Here is a 16,579-nt window from a genome sequence, read left to right as displayed (position 1 = left end):
AAACACTTCAGTACCTGCCCTCTTTCCATGCTCGGCCCCCTTAGAATGCCCAATTCACTGAGAGCACTGGAGGGTGGGCCCTCACCTGCCCCTGTCAGCCAATCAGAAGGTTGCTTTGCAGGCAGGAGACCAGGATAGGTGTCTATCGCTTGCACACTCACTGGATGTCATCCATGCTTCTCTCTGGCCCCTGTGGAGGAACGTTCATATACCCTTCCTTCCCTACTCAGAAAGAGATGTAGCTCAGTTCCGCTTTGCTAAGCCCTATTTGGCAATGTGTCTAAACACATGCAAACTTAATTAGTTCAGGAGGGGAGTCCAAGCACTTGCAGTGACAGATAAAAGTAAGGGAAATGAGACAAGTCAGGATTGGCAGGGAGTTCTACTCCAGCCCCTTCCCCTGCAGGCCACTAATCAAAGGTGATGCAGATCTGTGCTGGAACCAACTGGCACTCTCACAGGCAAGGGTGTGGCTCCCATAGTGGGATGATGAGATGCCCATGTGCTTTCAAATATAAATACAGGTTAAAGATGTCCAAAGTGATGCTGGCTGTTATTTTCTTAATACAGATCTGAGAATCTGATAATTTGCAGCTCAGCAAAGAGGCTCTCAGGAAGCCCCAAATCATCCCCCAACACATCAGCTGGCCAACCATGCCCCATCCCAAAATGAACATTAAAGTCCAGACCTGGAATACCAGGCCAGGAACCAACAGCCTACAGTATCAGAGAGCACTCCAGGCTCAGTGCAAACAAAGGAGAGGTAAAGGGCATTCCTATCAGATCACAAAGCCCTGGACCATGAAGGACAGAAGCAGATGGCCAGAAGCAAACAGCACCATGGTTCAACACATGGTTCTAGAGTCAGAATGCCTACGTTAGAATCCCTGCCTTGCCACAAATGGACTGGAATAATTTACCTTGATAAATTATTTACCTTTTTGGATCTCAGTTTCTTCATTTGTTAAATCAGTGTTAGAAAAAAGAAGGGCTAAAAAAATATAGTATGCATAAAGAGCACAACAAGGTTCCTGATATGTCATAAGTGCTCAATAAACACTATCTTTGTTATCCAACATTAACTTCTACAGGAGTCCCAGCCTCTAGTCCTAGAGACAAGTCTTTCAGAGAAAGCACTTCACACTGAGCCCAGGACCAAGCTCCTCCCTCCTGGTCCACGCCTGTGGGCCATCACACCCAGCCTCCAGCAGTACTGGCAGTGAAAAAAATCAAGGGGCTCCCTTACATTAGGAGCTTAGTTCTCTAACTCCTCATATTCAAGTTGAGCCAGCAAGGCCCAAAGTTTCCCCTTCTGTCCCATTTGCCCTTTATTCTGGCAAATGATGTTCCCAATATCTACCTACTATCGAGTCTCTGTCCTTCTTCTGAGCAGGGATTCCACAGGACCATTCCATGACACAGCTACCCTTTATTCAGCAAATACTGGGCCTGGGGATTTAGCTCACTAGTAGAATGTGCACCTGAGGCCCTAGGTATAATTCCTAGCACCAAAATAAACAAATAAGTAAGCAACCACTACACATTAACCCTTGCCCTAGAATTACAATAATGCTCACAGTTTGGTGAGAGAGTCAGACAAGCAGAAGTAGCCACAATACAATTTTACTCATGAAAAAAGTATGTGGGCTCCAGGGGCATAAAGGAAGGTATCTGGAGAAGGGTATTAGAGCATCTCAAAGGGCAGTGGAGTGATGCATAAAGAGTACTAAGAAATGAGACTAGAGAAATAATAGAGAGCCTTCAAAGTCTCAACAGTGTGGATGTGACCTTGAAGGCAAGGGTGAGTCTGGCCATGGGTTAAGCAGAGGTGTGATATAACCAGCTACAATTGGGAGAAGGGAATAGAAGCAGTGAGGGTGGAATCAAAGACACTACTTCAGAGGCTTCTGTACTGATCCAAGAAAAATATGATTATCTTAACCAGGGCAGTGGCTGTGGAAACGGAGAAAAGGGAATAAATTCAAGAAACCTCTGGAATGCACAATCAACACGTTTTGGGAATTTAATGGCTGTGCTACAGAAGGTATGATCCTCAGTTTTCTGACAGGACAGCAGAATAGCCAGTGTCAGTTGTCATTGGAGGGAAAGCTGGAGGAATGAACAGCCATGGGGAGAAAGGTGACAGCTGTAAGGGGCTCATGGCCATCCAGGTGAAGATGTAGGAAATGCAGCTGGAATATGCAGGCTTGGAGTTCAAGTGGCAGCTGGAGCCGATCTCTCCAGTGGGATTTCTGCTGCCTTGTCAGTTCTCATTTCTCACTTGGAGAAAAAGATTAGAAGACCTGAACAGACAGAGGACAGCTAAAGCTATAGCAAAAGATGAGACTACTCCGGAAGTGCAAGTGTGTCAAATAAAAGCAAAAAGACAGCTAGGACAGAGATGAAAGCATCACCAATATTTAAGAAACACTAACACTTAAAAGTAAGAGATAAGGCAGCTGCAAACGTAACTAAAAAGAGAAACCAGAGAATCAGAAGACACAAAGTAAAGATAGGGAATATTTCAAGATGAAGTGGTCAACTCTGCTGAATGATGACAAGAGGACCCAGCCTGACCTGCAGCCAGCAGTTCATTGGTCCATCCTTTCAGCCATCTCCCACCACCCCAGGACTACCCCTATCCCACAGTGCTCTCCAGGTGTGTGATTCTATCACCATGCCTCTTCATTCTAGATTACCAGCAGTCCTGCTCTTCAATGGTCTAGGCCACTTAACTACAGCCCCAAGGGAGCCCTCAGTAGTCCCTGCTGAATACACAACCCCCCGTGCCAGCAGCGAGGACTGTATTCTGGGCAAGTTCAATTCTATCATCAGACCTTCTGTTGTTTTTTTTGTTTGTTTTTTGAGACAGGATCTCACAATGTATTTCAGGCTGGCCTGGAACTCACAGCAATACTCCTGCTTCAGCCTCCCGAGAGTGCTGGGATTATAGACATGTGCCACCACACCCAGCTTCCAGATCTTCTAAAACCTAAAGTGCTCCAGGTCCACTCCTGCAGAGCACAGGTGGAGACATGTTATCTGCTGCACACCCCATCAGGAAGGCAAGGAAGGAACTGAAGCCCAGTGCCAGCCCAGCACTTACACATGGGAAGGGAACATCCTGTTCCAAAATAAGGCTGAAGCCGGGCCAAGATGAGGATCCTCTGAACCAACTCTGAGCAGGCTCTGGCCTAGAGTACAGATCCTCCAGCATATGACTATCCCAACTCTTTGCCTCCGGTCTTACTCTCTCACTGATTTCCCCTCCTCTTAGACCCACAGTTCACCCACAAAGCTTCTACTCTAACTTTTCAGCCAAGCTGTGCTATTTAGCAGGGGATCTTCAGTCTTTAAGCTACTGACTAAAACCAAAATTCCTCCAGTGGGAAGAGCACCTGAGCAGGGCTCTTGTCACTCTCCACTAGTTCTATTCTCCCACCATGCCAAGGTGAGTAAGCAGAGAAGCAACACTAAACCCTAAAGGGAGCTTCAGGAAACACCAGGTAAGGTGAACGAGAGGTAAGCCAGGTAGGAAAAGTGAGCTGATCAAAGGTCAAACCCAAATCAAGCATTGTTTCTTTAAAATGTTCAAAGTGAAAAATTAAATCTGTACTCACTAAATTAAAACCCACCTTAGCAAGATCTGTAGCTATAGCATCAAAGCCCTATAATCATAGAGTATCAACTCACCAGGATTTGACAAAAGATGGACACAAAATGATATTGTCAGGATGGGAGCAGATTTCTTTTTTCTGGAGGTATTTCTGCTGCCACTTCAGTTCCCATTTCTCAGGGCTACATTAATCAAGCCTTTTCAACAAAAGTGATGTGAACCTGCTGGTAGGGGTGGGGGAGGGGAGGAGAGTAAGGACAGCGAGAAGAAGGAGCCATGGCTTCTAGAAACTAGAGTGTGAAATGAAAATATTTGCTGAATTCTTCAGACTTAGTAAAACCTGAAAATGGCTGTCAAAATAAGAAGTAAGCCACATACTAACAACTTGTGAGTGTCAATTTAACACTGCCCTTGTCAGACTCATCAGCAGCCTTTACCAGGCACACAAAAAGGGTGATGGCTCTGCAGAGAGCCCCTGACGAGAGGTTCCAGGAACACCAATAAGCTGTGCACTGTCACGCCGAACTACTTAGGTTTCCTCTCTGGCTGTTTTTATTTTGTTACACATTTAATTAAGAGCCTTCCCAGCAGTTATGTGGAGTCCTGCTTCTGAAAGGCAGTCACAGAGCCCTCTTTCCCATCCTATCACCTGACAGCTGCTTTCCCCTACACCCTGTTCTCCAGAACCTCACTGGCCTTCCTCATTCAAACCAGCTAGCCACTAAAGCCTGCCATAACCATTCCTTTTGGAAACTACATGGTCTTAGAATTCAATTCTATTTAGCTCTGAGTCCTTACCTTTCTGAGCCTGAGGGGGCTTTTGTTTTGTTTTGCTTGTTTCATCTATAAAAGTGAGACACCACCCCCTACTAGAGCCAGTGGTTAGGAGAACCAAATGATGTAAGCTTTGTGTTCATTATAACTTCATTTCCTTTCATATACACTTGGATTCCATAACGCAGCCCATCATCTCAATTACATCCTTTTTCAGAGATGCAGAGGAGTCTCTCAACTCACCAATATCTATCATGAGCCCAGTGCAGGAGCCACAGGTTGGACTAGTGCTTTAGGCCAGAGCAAAGCAGCAGCCCAAAGATGGACAATACCCTCTGAAACCACCTCTCCATCTCATGGGCAGCTCAACTCCATGCTCAGGAGGCCCAGCCAAATGATCTCCAGCCCCAAGAACAGGGAAGTTTTCATATATACATATATGCATGTGTTATTCACAGTTACAGCACAAGACTCTGAGATGCAGGCACCTGGAAGATAGACACGCCAAAGGGAGACTAATAGGAAAGAATGGGAGTTTGAGCAAAGCTACCTGGAAGAACCAGACCTCTGCCAAAGCTCCTTCTGAATGGGTCCTGAAAGCCTCAGAATTCTGGGTGTCAGCATGAATCTTGCCCCACCCTGAACAGCTCCCCCTGTACTGCAAAGCCCCACATAAGACCTCTCCCTGCTCCAAGGGCACAAAGCTACCCAGGACACCCTCAAGAACAACAGCCTTCTCCTCCTCACCTTTTCCATGGACTCCCTGACTCATACTTGTTTCCAGTCCCAGCCTATGTGTCATCAGGGAGGACAGAGGCCCTCTAGAGCCCTCTAGAGGGATGCGGTTAGTGTCCACACCAAAGAGCACAACAGATGAGGTGCATGTGCACTTCTGCGTTCTTGTTCTTTCTCCTGACTCCCCCACAAAGTTGGGGTCCAACAGCATGCTTCACCTCAGTGTCCAAAAGGCATAAAAAGAACTTTGGTGAGAAGATAAGGCCTGATTTGGTAGGAAATGACACTCCAAGGGCACAACTCTCCAACCCCCCCAATATCCACTTATGTTCAAAAGCACACGCGCTCGCACACACACACGCACGCGCGCGCACACACGCACACACACACACACACACTGCTTGCTGCTGCCTTCAGTGACAAAGAACACAGAGGTATTGATTCTATCAATCCTCAGCAAACACTGCCCCCACCACCTCCACCCTCCTTTAGTTCCCTGGGGGTTGTCTGAAGCCAGGTATCCATGAGGATAGACAAGATGCTGAAGTGTCAACCCAGAAAAAGCACCAGTCTGTCTTCCTCACTCAGGGCAGGAGGAACAGGAGACAAAGTAGAAAAAGCAGTGGAGACAAAGGAGAAAAGAGGAGGCTAGAGACTTGGACAGTTCCCTAGAAGCAGCCCTTTGTCATCCCACTACCAGGCTCTCAACTGAATCACCAGGGTCTTGCATGCCAGATAAAAATGAAAGGCAAGAATCTGAAGCCAGGTTGCTTAGGTTTCGATTCTTGCTCTGTGTGTCCTCAGACAAGCTACTTAACCTATCTGTGCTGTAATTTCCTTAGCTTTAAAATAAAAATACGAAGGGGAGGGGCATAAGGGCAGGTAATAGGGGGAATGAATATGAGAAAAATGTATTATATACACTGAAACCCCCCAAAACATGTTAAACTAAGGGGCGGGCAGGGCAAGGGGAGTGATAGGAATTGGAATGAAAATGATCAAAACACATTATGTGCATGTACAAATCTGCCAAAATGAAACCCATTAATCTGTACAACCAATTTTTTAAAAGAGAAAAAAAAAAAAAAAGAAACTACTCACCCAAAAATATAAAGGCTAGGAATGTAGTTCAGTGTGAAGGTTCTAGGTTCAATCTCCAGTAACACCAAAACACATACACACACAGAACAAGGACTCTCTGATGATTTTTTTAAAAATGAACAGGGATTTTGGTGTCATCCTTGCTCAGGGGCTATACTAGTCTCTGTATCATTCCAATTTTAGTATATGAGCTGCTGAATCAAGCACAAAACAAGTAAATTTCTTATTGACAGCAACTAAAGTGTGTCTGTGTCTACTCACTGTACTTTTCTACTTGAGTGGTTATACATGCAAGCTGTTTTTAATGTTGTCTATCTCCTGTGCTGTTCCTTTAAATTTGCTATTAAAACACATTAAACTTAAAAAACAACTATCCAAACATATTCTGAAGTAAATAGAAAAATAAACATTGCAAATTTCAGCTTAAAAAATGAAATACAAATAAGAATAATACCTACTTAGCGGATTGGTAAATGTGTTACTATTTCTAGAGCACTCAGAATAGTAAACCTAATATATATGGTTAAAAAAAATTTTTTTCAAGACCCTTTTAATGTCTTCTTTCTAGGAAAATAACATGCAGCCCAGTAATCAGAAGAGCTGTTGTGAGCAACAAGACCAGGCAGAGGCAGGAAGGCCCCAACAACAGCAGTCCAGGAAGGCCCTTGACTTGTCCCCACCCAGCTCCACAGAAGTCAAGGACAGGCTCCCAGCCCTCCTCTAGTCCTGAAAGCTCCAAGGACCCCAGGAATCCCTGCCCTAGATGCCCTGTAGGCTTGAATATTTACACCCCAGAAAGGCAAGTCCTGGTCCTGCAGATTCCAAGCCCCAGAGCAAAACATTCCCCTCATACTCACATGACTTTTAAGTCCCAATCTCCACAGGTGACAAAAATTGACTTGACGTTTGGATCTAAGAGGCCTTCTTTTGCCATCCACTCATCGACCCTCTGAAAAGTACACAAGAACAGATGAGATTTTCTTTTTTTCTTTCCTGAGCCCATGAAAAGCCACAACAGTGAAACACAGATAAGCTGCTTGTAATCAGGGCAGGAGAAAATTGTAATCTTATCCCACCATGGCTATGCTCTGGGCTCTCAGCCTTGGCTGGAAACTATGGAAGCACCTGGAGGATGATCCCTTCAGGAAGATGCCCCAGCCTAAGTGTGTGGAAGAAGGGAACCCTCTACCCTTGCTGTCTGGCAGCCTGCTCCAAGTCCCAGCCGTTCAACCCAAATACCTTGCTCTGCTGGCTGCTCCTCTCCCTCACTGGTCCTCAGACAAAGGCAGAGCCCACCACAGACAGACTGCACTGGACCATGAGAACAGGCTGAAAGGTGGCCTCGAGCAGGCACTCTCATCCACAGCTTTGTTCATTCATTTAGTCATTATACTATTCCACCAAATGTCTATTAATCAAGTTTATGAATCTGGTTTTTCAAATAAAGGTGAGGAGGGCCGGAGATTTAGCTCAGTAGTTCCGGCGCCTGCCTCGAAAGCGCAAGGTCCCGAGTTCGATCCCCAGTACCAAAAATAAATAAATAAAGGTGAGGAAATTTTCACCATCAGAGGAGGGTCCTTTGGCCAGGCCACAGCCCCATCCTGGCATCTGGATAGCATTGTCTGCTGTAGCTGCTAAGAGATCATAAACTGGCCCCAACTTTGTATTTCTCCTTTTCTAGCTGAGGATTCAAATTCAGCAGAATATTTTGGAGGCTAAGTATAATTCCCGCACAGAGAAAAAAAACTGTTGCTAAACACACTTTGTCTTTCTTTCCCTTCATCCCTCTGACCACTTTTATTGTCTGCACCCATACTGGGAAGTACAAATACTAAAATCAGTATATAACAAGAGAATTAGCATCAAGAATTTATGAAGCACTGTCTATTTTTCAGATGATCTCAGGCATAGGGAAGGAGTGTAGCAAATCACAACACAGATTCTACTTACACAGGAAGATTATTTTTTAAGGCTGTATCACATTATAGTTAAAAATGTGGGACTGAAAATCAGACACAACTGGGTTCCAACTCTTAGCTCCTCTATATCCTGGCTGTCTCACAGATGGGAAGTCATTTAAAAGTCATTTAACCCCTCTGAACCTCAGTTTCCTTCATCTATAAAACAGGGTAGGATGACTCACCCTACTGAGCTGTTCTGAAAATTAAATGTGATAATGTGTTAAGTGCCTACCACAAATAGACAGTAGGCTGAGAATAGGCAAAAGGCAGACTATCATAAAACAATAATAGATGGAACAATAGAGAAGTGACGAGAGTGTTATAGGAAGAACCAAGAAGAGGAAGGGCTACAAAAGGTAGAAGCAAAGTTACAGGCATAATAATTCTGTACTTGAGAAGAAATTATCTCTTTAATGTCTGCTTTCCCTATCAGACTACAAGCATCATAAATGCAGCGGCTCTTCCTCATTCACTGCCTTAATCCCTAACCCAGCATATAGTTATTCAATGGGTATCTGCTCATTGACAGAACATGCATAGGTAAAAGTTGAGTGTAAGAAGTCTTCAGAGCTCAGAAAAGAGGAACAGGCAATGAGGTTGGGGACTAGTTAAGGCAGACTGCAAAGGGCTTTGTGTGCTCAGCAGGTAACAGGGTCCATGGGTATCTTTAAGTAAGATTACTTCTAGCGGGCATAGGCTGGTTCTCCAGGCACCTCGAGATGCCACAGTAGCCCTCTGAGTAAAGCCAAGGAACCTATCTCATTCCACGGCTCCAGCAGTCTAACCGCCGAATGTCAGAGCTGCTCCCTAGTACCATACTGGACAGACCATGTGGTCTCTAAACTTTCTTTCTTTTTTTTTTTTGGTACCGGGGATCGAACTCAGGACCTCCCACTTGCAAGCCAGGCGGCGGAACCACTGAGCTAAATCCCCAGCCCTCTAAACTTTCTTCACAGTCTGTACACCAGAGTCCTCTTCAGTTCAAGAATCTCCCCAGCGCTGTCTGAGCCTCCCCAGCCACTTCAGCTCAATCCCCTATATGCATGCACATGCAGACACACACAATCACATCCTTTCCCCAGGGTTGCCTAAAGAAAATAATGCAGATTCTATACATGAAAAGAAGTAAGGTGAACAAAGCTGCCTAAATCAGCATAATTTTGGTGCAGCTCACCAAGATAACTGCCTCATATGCTAGAGAGTTCCCCAATGCCCCAACTCCTACACAGTGAGAAAAGAGAGCAGGACAGAATAGGTCAGACAGTGATGGTGAGCTGTTTAGAGTACCCAAACTGCAACCCAAAACCCACTTATTTATGGCAAAATGCCAACACTGCAATTAAACCTGAATACTCAGGTTTTAGTTCAGAAAGGACAATTCATACATTAACATCTTTTTTTGTCTCAAAAGAAAAACAAACACTACACATGCCATAGGTTCTCCACCACTGGAGCAGGACTGTCAGGAGAGGCCACACCCAGCAAGACCAGGCCTTCACAAAGAGAAGCACTCATATAGCAGATATTTAGCGAGCACTTTTTTATTATGAGCCTGTCCAGGGGAGTAATACTACATTTGGAGTCAGGCTTGTCCAGCTTCCCTTCTCTGATTAAATGAATGAAGGCTCGTTAGTTCAATAACCACCTCAAGGCTAATGGGACCAGTCTGGTCTCCTGCCCTTGCCAAAAACACCCTTAGTCAGCCAGAAATCTTCCCTCCTCACCCAGAAAGTATACAGAAGTGCAGAAAGTAGCTTGCTGGGAAGACTAAAAAAGAATTCTCTCAGCAACATCCTGCTCCAGGGCTAGCCTGGGGTTAGCAGCAGGATGTCTCCTACAGTCCACATCTCCTCCTCAACTGAGCCACAGAGAAAACACACATTACCTCAACAGCCCACCCACAGGGACCAGGCCCTAGCTGGGGATGCTGCTAGCCCGTACACAGGGAAGGATGGGCCCCTCTTTCTCCTTGAGTCTGGTCTTACAGGGAGAACCTACACTGAGGAACTCCTTCAATCATAACAGAGGAGCTCCCCTCAAAAAACAGCGTCAATGGGGCTGAACCGCACTCCAGACCTCATCTTCTCCCAGTCACTGGTCAGGCACCCTAACCCTGACCCAGAGACTGACAGAGCGGGGGCTTCCTGACTCCAGGTACAGGGAGTACATGCTGCCAAGTGCCTCTTGGCCACTGCTCCATTCTGAAGGGTCCCAGGAAATTCAGTCTGCACCTCTCACCCATGGGAAAGGATTCTTGGCTAGGGCTAAAGAGAGAGAGGTCTGGGCCCTTCTGCCTGCTACTACTTATCTCCTTGAGGCTGCTACCTCCCCTGCTATTCCTGCAGATACATACTTGGCCTCCTCCTGTGCACTGATAAAGTCTGGACTTGGGGTTCATTGGTCTTAAAAATAAATAAAGCACCTAATGAGATCCACAGGCCTTTTTCTTCTCCCCCTACAGAGGACTGTGGGGGAACCTTCTCCCCCCTCTCAAAACCCCCAGGCCAGAGAGGGTAGGAGACACACTGAGGCCAAACTGCCTCTCCTTACTCCCTCAGGCCAGAGCACAAGAAGCAGCGTCTTAACCTTTTCCAGCTCCCTGAGGAGACCATCCTAGAAGTGTGGTCTCTGCCAAGGGTTCTAAAGTCTTTAATTTGATTTCCCTCACATAGCCAATTGTTGTAATTATTCTGATTAAGAATCATTACCTAGTGCAGCCTCTGCACCCCTGACAGGCACAATGCATCCAGCAGCAAGCTGCAGTGGGGCCGGCGGGCCCAGCCGCAGTTCCTAGAGGAGCTAACAGCAAACAAAAGCCATCAATGGGGAGTTCTGGGTGAGTTAATGAAGTGCTCACATGCCACAAGAAGCCAACAGTAAAGCTAAACAAAAACACCTCCAGTCCCTGGGGCTAGTCCCACAGTGCCACAGCTCAGTTCCCCTAGCCCCAGCCCACCCAGCACAGGCTGCCCCAGAGCTGGAGGCACAGGGCCATGGGCCAGGCAAGGTGGGGGCACTACGCTTGGCTCCCAGCAGCCCTCAGACATCTTGTCAGTAACCCTGACGGGAACAGCTGGAGATGACAGATCAATGGTTCAATACTCTCAATAGCATGTCACTGATGTGACAGCAAATGTTATTCTAATCAAGCCATAATCATAGTCAAATTACACAGCTACATTCTCAAGAGGGGAGGGAGAGAAAGGCAGCAGAAAGGGGTCAGAGGTCAGGAATTAAAGGTTATTCAACCTACCTCTAGCACTTGCTGCAGGCTTGGCTGACCATCCACCATGGCTTGAATAATCCCAGTGAGCTAAGAAGAAAGAAAAACAGGCTTTGGGTGGAAAACCAGGATGCAGGGACTCAAAGCTGGACTGGCTCTTTTCCCTTCTCTTTTTCTCTTTCAAGTGTAACGGGCTCTGGCCTGGCACTGCTTCAGGCTCAGAACCCAACTAGGAGCCTTGGATTAAAGTCCCAGAACACCAATGTGAACTCCCCCACAAAAGCCTGACCTGAGATTTGGGTACATACACATATGCCAACCTTGGGGTGTGTCTCAAACCTGTTTTGGCTTTCATTTTGCAAGAAAAAAGAAAAGTTATATGTCCTCTGTATTCAACAGGCTCGATTACTTTCCTATAAATTACAACTCCAGGCCTCACAAAAATTCCTGTAAAATTTGAGGAATGTTAGCATCGTAAAGGGGCGCTTGTTTTCAAGTTCACTCATCCCTAGGCCTGGATGTCCAGAATTTCCCCCACCACACTCTTGGTAACACCAGTGAAGCCTTGCGGGCATCTACCCGTCACTCTGCATACCTTGCCTCAATACCACATAGCCAAGCAGGAAAAAGTCACCTATAGCCAATGGAGAAACTAAGATGAAAAGGCCTAATGTGCCATATCTGGCCTAGAGACTCTCTGACTCACAGGCCTATGGTCTGCCTAGGTCAGATCTAGGTTCAAGTAAACTTGTTTCGATTTTTTGTTTTGTTTTATTTTTAAGTTAAAATATCCCTCTAGCACAGACTAGGGATAGACTGCCTACAAGGATCTGAGGCATGAGGCTCCCATGTCTCGGACACCAACTAGAAATCACCATACCCAAAAGGCCCTGCCTACTTCCAGAAAGAGCAGTATCTCGGGCTTGCTTGGAAACAACTTTTTTTTTTAAGTAGAGAGGAAGGGGTTTAAAACTCCAATTAAACTATAATTACATTTAATGAATACCAAATACCCAACTCACAGAAACCGCCAGGTCTAAGGGGGAAGGTTATTTTCTCATAGTGACTTACATGGAATGGTAATACACACCTTTTAGGGAAGAAATTTTCATTTTAAGAACGCTGAGTTCCTCTAGGTGGGATTCTGTAGTTCATCAAGTCATTATTAGGTGGTATTTTAAGGAAGTGTAAGGACACAGCCACTCTATTTTATATTCCAGAAACTGTTTTTATATTAATCTGTATTTTAATTGGGTAACAGCTGCTGCCTACAGACTTCCCATGGTCTAAAAGGAAAATAAATTAGAAAGATTAACTACACTGTTGTTTCACAAAGCTTTAACCCACACCATGCCCACCCGCCTGGCACCTCCACACCCTTTCCTTGCTTGGGAGACCAAAGAACTGCCCAGCAGAGGGAGGGCATGAGTCGAGGAGAAGAAAAGACTCGTGGGCTGAGGGCAGGGAGTGGGGTCGGCAGCTTTAATCTTGGAGTGCAGAAGATTTTTCCTTTCATGTAGTCAACAACTATTCTCAGACAGCATACTGTGTGCTAGCCCCTATTCTAGGAACCAGGGATCTGGCAGCTAAAAAAATATAAAAACCTTGTCTTCACAGAATTTGTGCTCTGGGCAGCCCCTTCTTACACCCTGCCCAGGTAGTACCCAGAGCCTGTCCACCTTCCAGAGCCACACACTGAGCAGGCAAGCAGATGCTCTGTTTTGTCTCAGGTATGGAGGGACCAAGGAGAGTCAGGACTAGGCTTACTCCCAACTCCAGGTCTACTGCTCAAATTATGGACAGACATTCAGGCACCACCACTGTCCACTTTGGCTCAGCTTCTCTCCTGCTAAGTTCTTCCAGGACTTGGAAGACTAGGGCTTAGAGTCAGGACTACCGTGGAAAAGAAGGCCCATGGCCACTCTCACTTCTTAGCAATCTCCAGAGTCCAAATATCAGTCTTGTGTCTAATCTGATTTTCCTGGGGCAAGGTCAGGTCTACTCCTCATAGCTCCTTCCAAGGGTAACTCAGATGAGGTGCGCCCTGAAGGGCTTCAAGAAGGTCTCACTCACACAGGGAACCAATGGCACCAGTGCTAAGAGCCCTACTTCCTTGCACAAGTACCTTCTCTGGGCCCCATGAAAACCATGGATGTGGGGTAAGAAGCTCACTACACCATAAAGGAAAACTACAGGCTACTCAGGCATCCTGCTGCAGGACTCTCCACTCGCAGCCAGGCCCACTCTTCCCATCCTGCGGCACCACTAACCTGGGCTTTCACAAACCCCACTCACAGACTGAGCAATCCCAGTATCATCAGCCTGGGAGGAACCTTATGAGGCCAGCCCCTGCTCTGTCCATGCTTCCCAGAAAAGAGGCTGGGCTCAAAAGTGAGTTCCTAAAGGAGCTCAACCCTGAGACTTGGGGGGCTTGAACACTTAACCCTCATCCCTCCAAAAATAAAACACTTCTTATCAGCTCTGGAAAGACACTAGATGAATAGGGGGTAAAATTAATAAAGTCAGTACCTTTATCTGATGCTTAGGACCTATAAAACATATAAGCAGCAGAGAGAGAGAGAGAGAGAGAGAATTTTATAAAATACCAGGAACTTCTACGTTAGGCCTACCTTAAACCCTTCATACTATAGTTTAAGGCCCTTCCTACTTGGGCTAATATATATATTTTTTAAAGCCTTCACATTCTCACAGTGAAAGTCTAGAGCAAAGCCAAGTATTATTAAGCTGAGAACCAGGGCTCAGAGGCTAAACAGAGCTCAGAAACCTTAACCACTTAAAGCAGGAGAGGTGAGAGGAAGAATTAATGTGTGCTCTGTGGCTCCTTTCACTGAGGGATTACAGATTAACTCCCACTTCTCCAGACTCGGAAACCACAAGGCAAGGGGCTTCTGACCCTGACAGATAACACTGCTGGGTACTGAGGTCTCCTACCTGCACAAGGGCTTTGTCCAGGGGCGAGCTGGCTTCATCATAAACACTAGCGACTATAGGAAGCAGCCCTGGAAAACTAGTGCCAATAACGTGTCAGCATCCAGAGCTTTCTTCTTTCAGTTTATCTCCAACACAATCGTATTCTGACACCAAGACAGTTTGTTGATTACATAAGCACTTGTCTCTGGTGCACAATCTGATAATCAGAACCACTCTTTCTCCTCAGACAAAGAGACCAATAAATCTCACCCTTTATAAGTACAGGTGCAATACAAAGACCTTTACTGGCATTTAGCAAATGGGTATTTTTCTAGTTTTTTCATAACAACAACAAAAAAAGATTGCACGTGGTTAAGGACTACGCAGCAGCTCAGGTGCTAGAGACAGATCTGATAAGCTGGAACAAATTCTGGAGGTTGTAGGGAAAAGGCTCCAGAAGGAATGAAACACATCTCATCCTATTTCTGCTAGAACCATGTCTCAGGAAGATTACTAACTTAATTTAACAAGGCCCTTAAGAAAGCTAGTAATGTGTTTCTTACCTGGAGCAGCAAAATAAAGAATGTCTGTCTGTGATGTGAAGACTCAAGGTAAAATCCTACTTCATATCATCCAGCACTAAGCCTCTCTCCCCACACAAGCATGTGATATGTGTAATGTGTCATGTGCAAGTGCATGCACACACACACACACACACACACACACAAACACACACACACACAGAGGCTAAAGTTCCTAAGAATGTCTTGTGCATAATAAGCCAGGCATGGTGGTTCACACCTGTAATCCCAGCATTCTGGAAGGTAAACATGGGAGGATAGCAAGTTTGAGTCCCACATATGCAATTCAGCAACACCTTGTCTCAAAATAAAAAATAAAGGAAGTCAGTCAGTCTTATCTTGTGCACGAGAGAAAATCTTGCCAGGAGTTGTTTACATATAATCCAGAGATGTGTAGTTGCTGTTCACACTTACTAATAAAATGACTCTCTCTGGTTGTAATGACCTCCACTCTACCCCCAAAGGTAGCTATTAGCAGGTGGATGAGGTCTCAGAACAACAGCCTCATTCTGTGTCCCTGCTTCCTTCTGTTACATAGTTCCATCTGGTCTGTATACAGGCCAATATTTAGATAATTTGAGGTTTTCTATAGAGTATTTACTTACTTTAAAAGAGCAAGTCAGCAGCACAGTTGTTATGGGGGAAGACAGGAATGATTCCTTGACAATATTCATCCATTTAGAGAACATGCATCAAATGTAGACTTGGTACCAGACCCTAACGATGGGGCAAAAATGGATCAGGTCTAGTTCTGCCATCAAAGAAATCATAGTCCAGTAGGGGGACAAATAAATAACTAAAAATATAATATATCTGATCAGTACAATGTTGAGGTGAGCATAACCCAAGCTGGAGATGAGGGAAAGCTTCCCAGGGAAGGTGACCCAAGTTGAATGCTAGAGGACAAGTAGGATTTAGCGAGAACAAGTAGGAATTAAGTAGTGTACAGGCACAGGAACCACTACATGCAAAGATGGATTGTAAGAGGGCAGCCTTTGGGTGAAGAGAACCAGGTGGGAGATGAAGCAGGGAAGATGTGAGGCTGGAGAAAAAAGCAGGGACCAGGTCATGGAAAGTTTTGAGCCCTGAAAGCCTCAGACAAAATGGCTGACCCAGTACCTGCAACATAACCATATCCTTCCTCACTTTCAAAACAGTCTTCATAGCCAAGATCCCAACCACTACTCCTATTATCCTCCAAATTACGTATGTATGTCCTTGGGTCAAACTACCTAGAAAAAGGAAACAGTTTTCCTCGTAGTCTCACAAGTCTTCCTCCCCCTCCTGCCCCCCACCCTCGCCAAAACAGCCAAGCAGCACCAGCCACCCTGTTCCAGAGAAAATCCCTCTTGTCCCAACACCCTAGAGCATCTACACTCACCTAGAGTTGTGTTTCAGCAGCACTCTGTTCCATTCCTAAAGGGGCAGCAAAGTTTCCAAAACTTGAGCCGTGCTGGCATATGCCTGTAATCCTACCACTTAGGGAGGCTGAGGCAGGAGGCTTGCCATGAGTTTGAGGCCAGCCTGGACTACATAATGAGTTCAAGGCCAGCCCTGTACTACAAAGCCGGACCCTGTCGCCCACCAAAAAAAAAAAAAAAATTAGGACTGCTTGCCTATTCCAGGCAGCCTAGCTTCAAAGGTAGTTTGAGCCCCC

At 45.7% G+C, this 16,579-nt stretch overlaps 1 protein-coding gene and 1 non-coding gene across 47 annotated transcripts in view; both read right to left on the bottom strand.

Moving 5' to 3' along the window:
• The window catches only part of Eri3 (ERI1 exoribonuclease family member 3), a 139,846-nt gene that overhangs the window by 88,846 nt on the left and 34,421 nt on the right, over positions 1–16,579 (bottom strand). For 40 of the 46 annotated variants that reach the window (XR_002391723.2, XR_002391722.2, XR_015452622.1 and 37 more), the window contains 2 exons: positions 11,441–11,500; positions 7,084–7,175 (listed from right to left, as the gene is read on the bottom strand). Coding sequence is in view for 41 of the 46 variants with exons in the window: in XM_021250769.2 (XP_021106428.1) it covers positions 7,084–7,175; positions 11,441–11,500 (152 nt within the window). In the remaining 5 variants the exon portion in view is untranslated. The remainder of the gene's footprint in view (positions 1–7,083; positions 7,176–11,440; positions 11,501–16,579) is intronic. The other 6 variants (XM_087214801.1, XM_087214779.1, XM_087214785.1 and 3 more) reach the window with 1 other exon arrangement.
• LOC147827340 (U6 spliceosomal RNA) lies at positions 6,330–6,433 on the bottom strand. The gene has a single exon (XR_015452670.1). It is a non-coding gene; the product is annotated as a U6 spliceosomal RNA (small nuclear RNA).

The sequence above is a fragment of the Heterocephalus glaber genome, unplaced genomic scaffold, assembly GCF_053883595.1.
Source record: "Heterocephalus glaber isolate CG9 unplaced genomic scaffold, H.glaber_assembly_v1.0 deba00001451, whole genome shotgun sequence".
NCBI classification, from domain to species: Eukaryota; Metazoa; Chordata; class Mammalia; order Rodentia; family Bathyergidae; genus Heterocephalus; species Heterocephalus glaber.
Note: the sequence above shows the minus strand (reverse complement) of the source record. Positions and strands in the feature narration are given on the sequence as shown.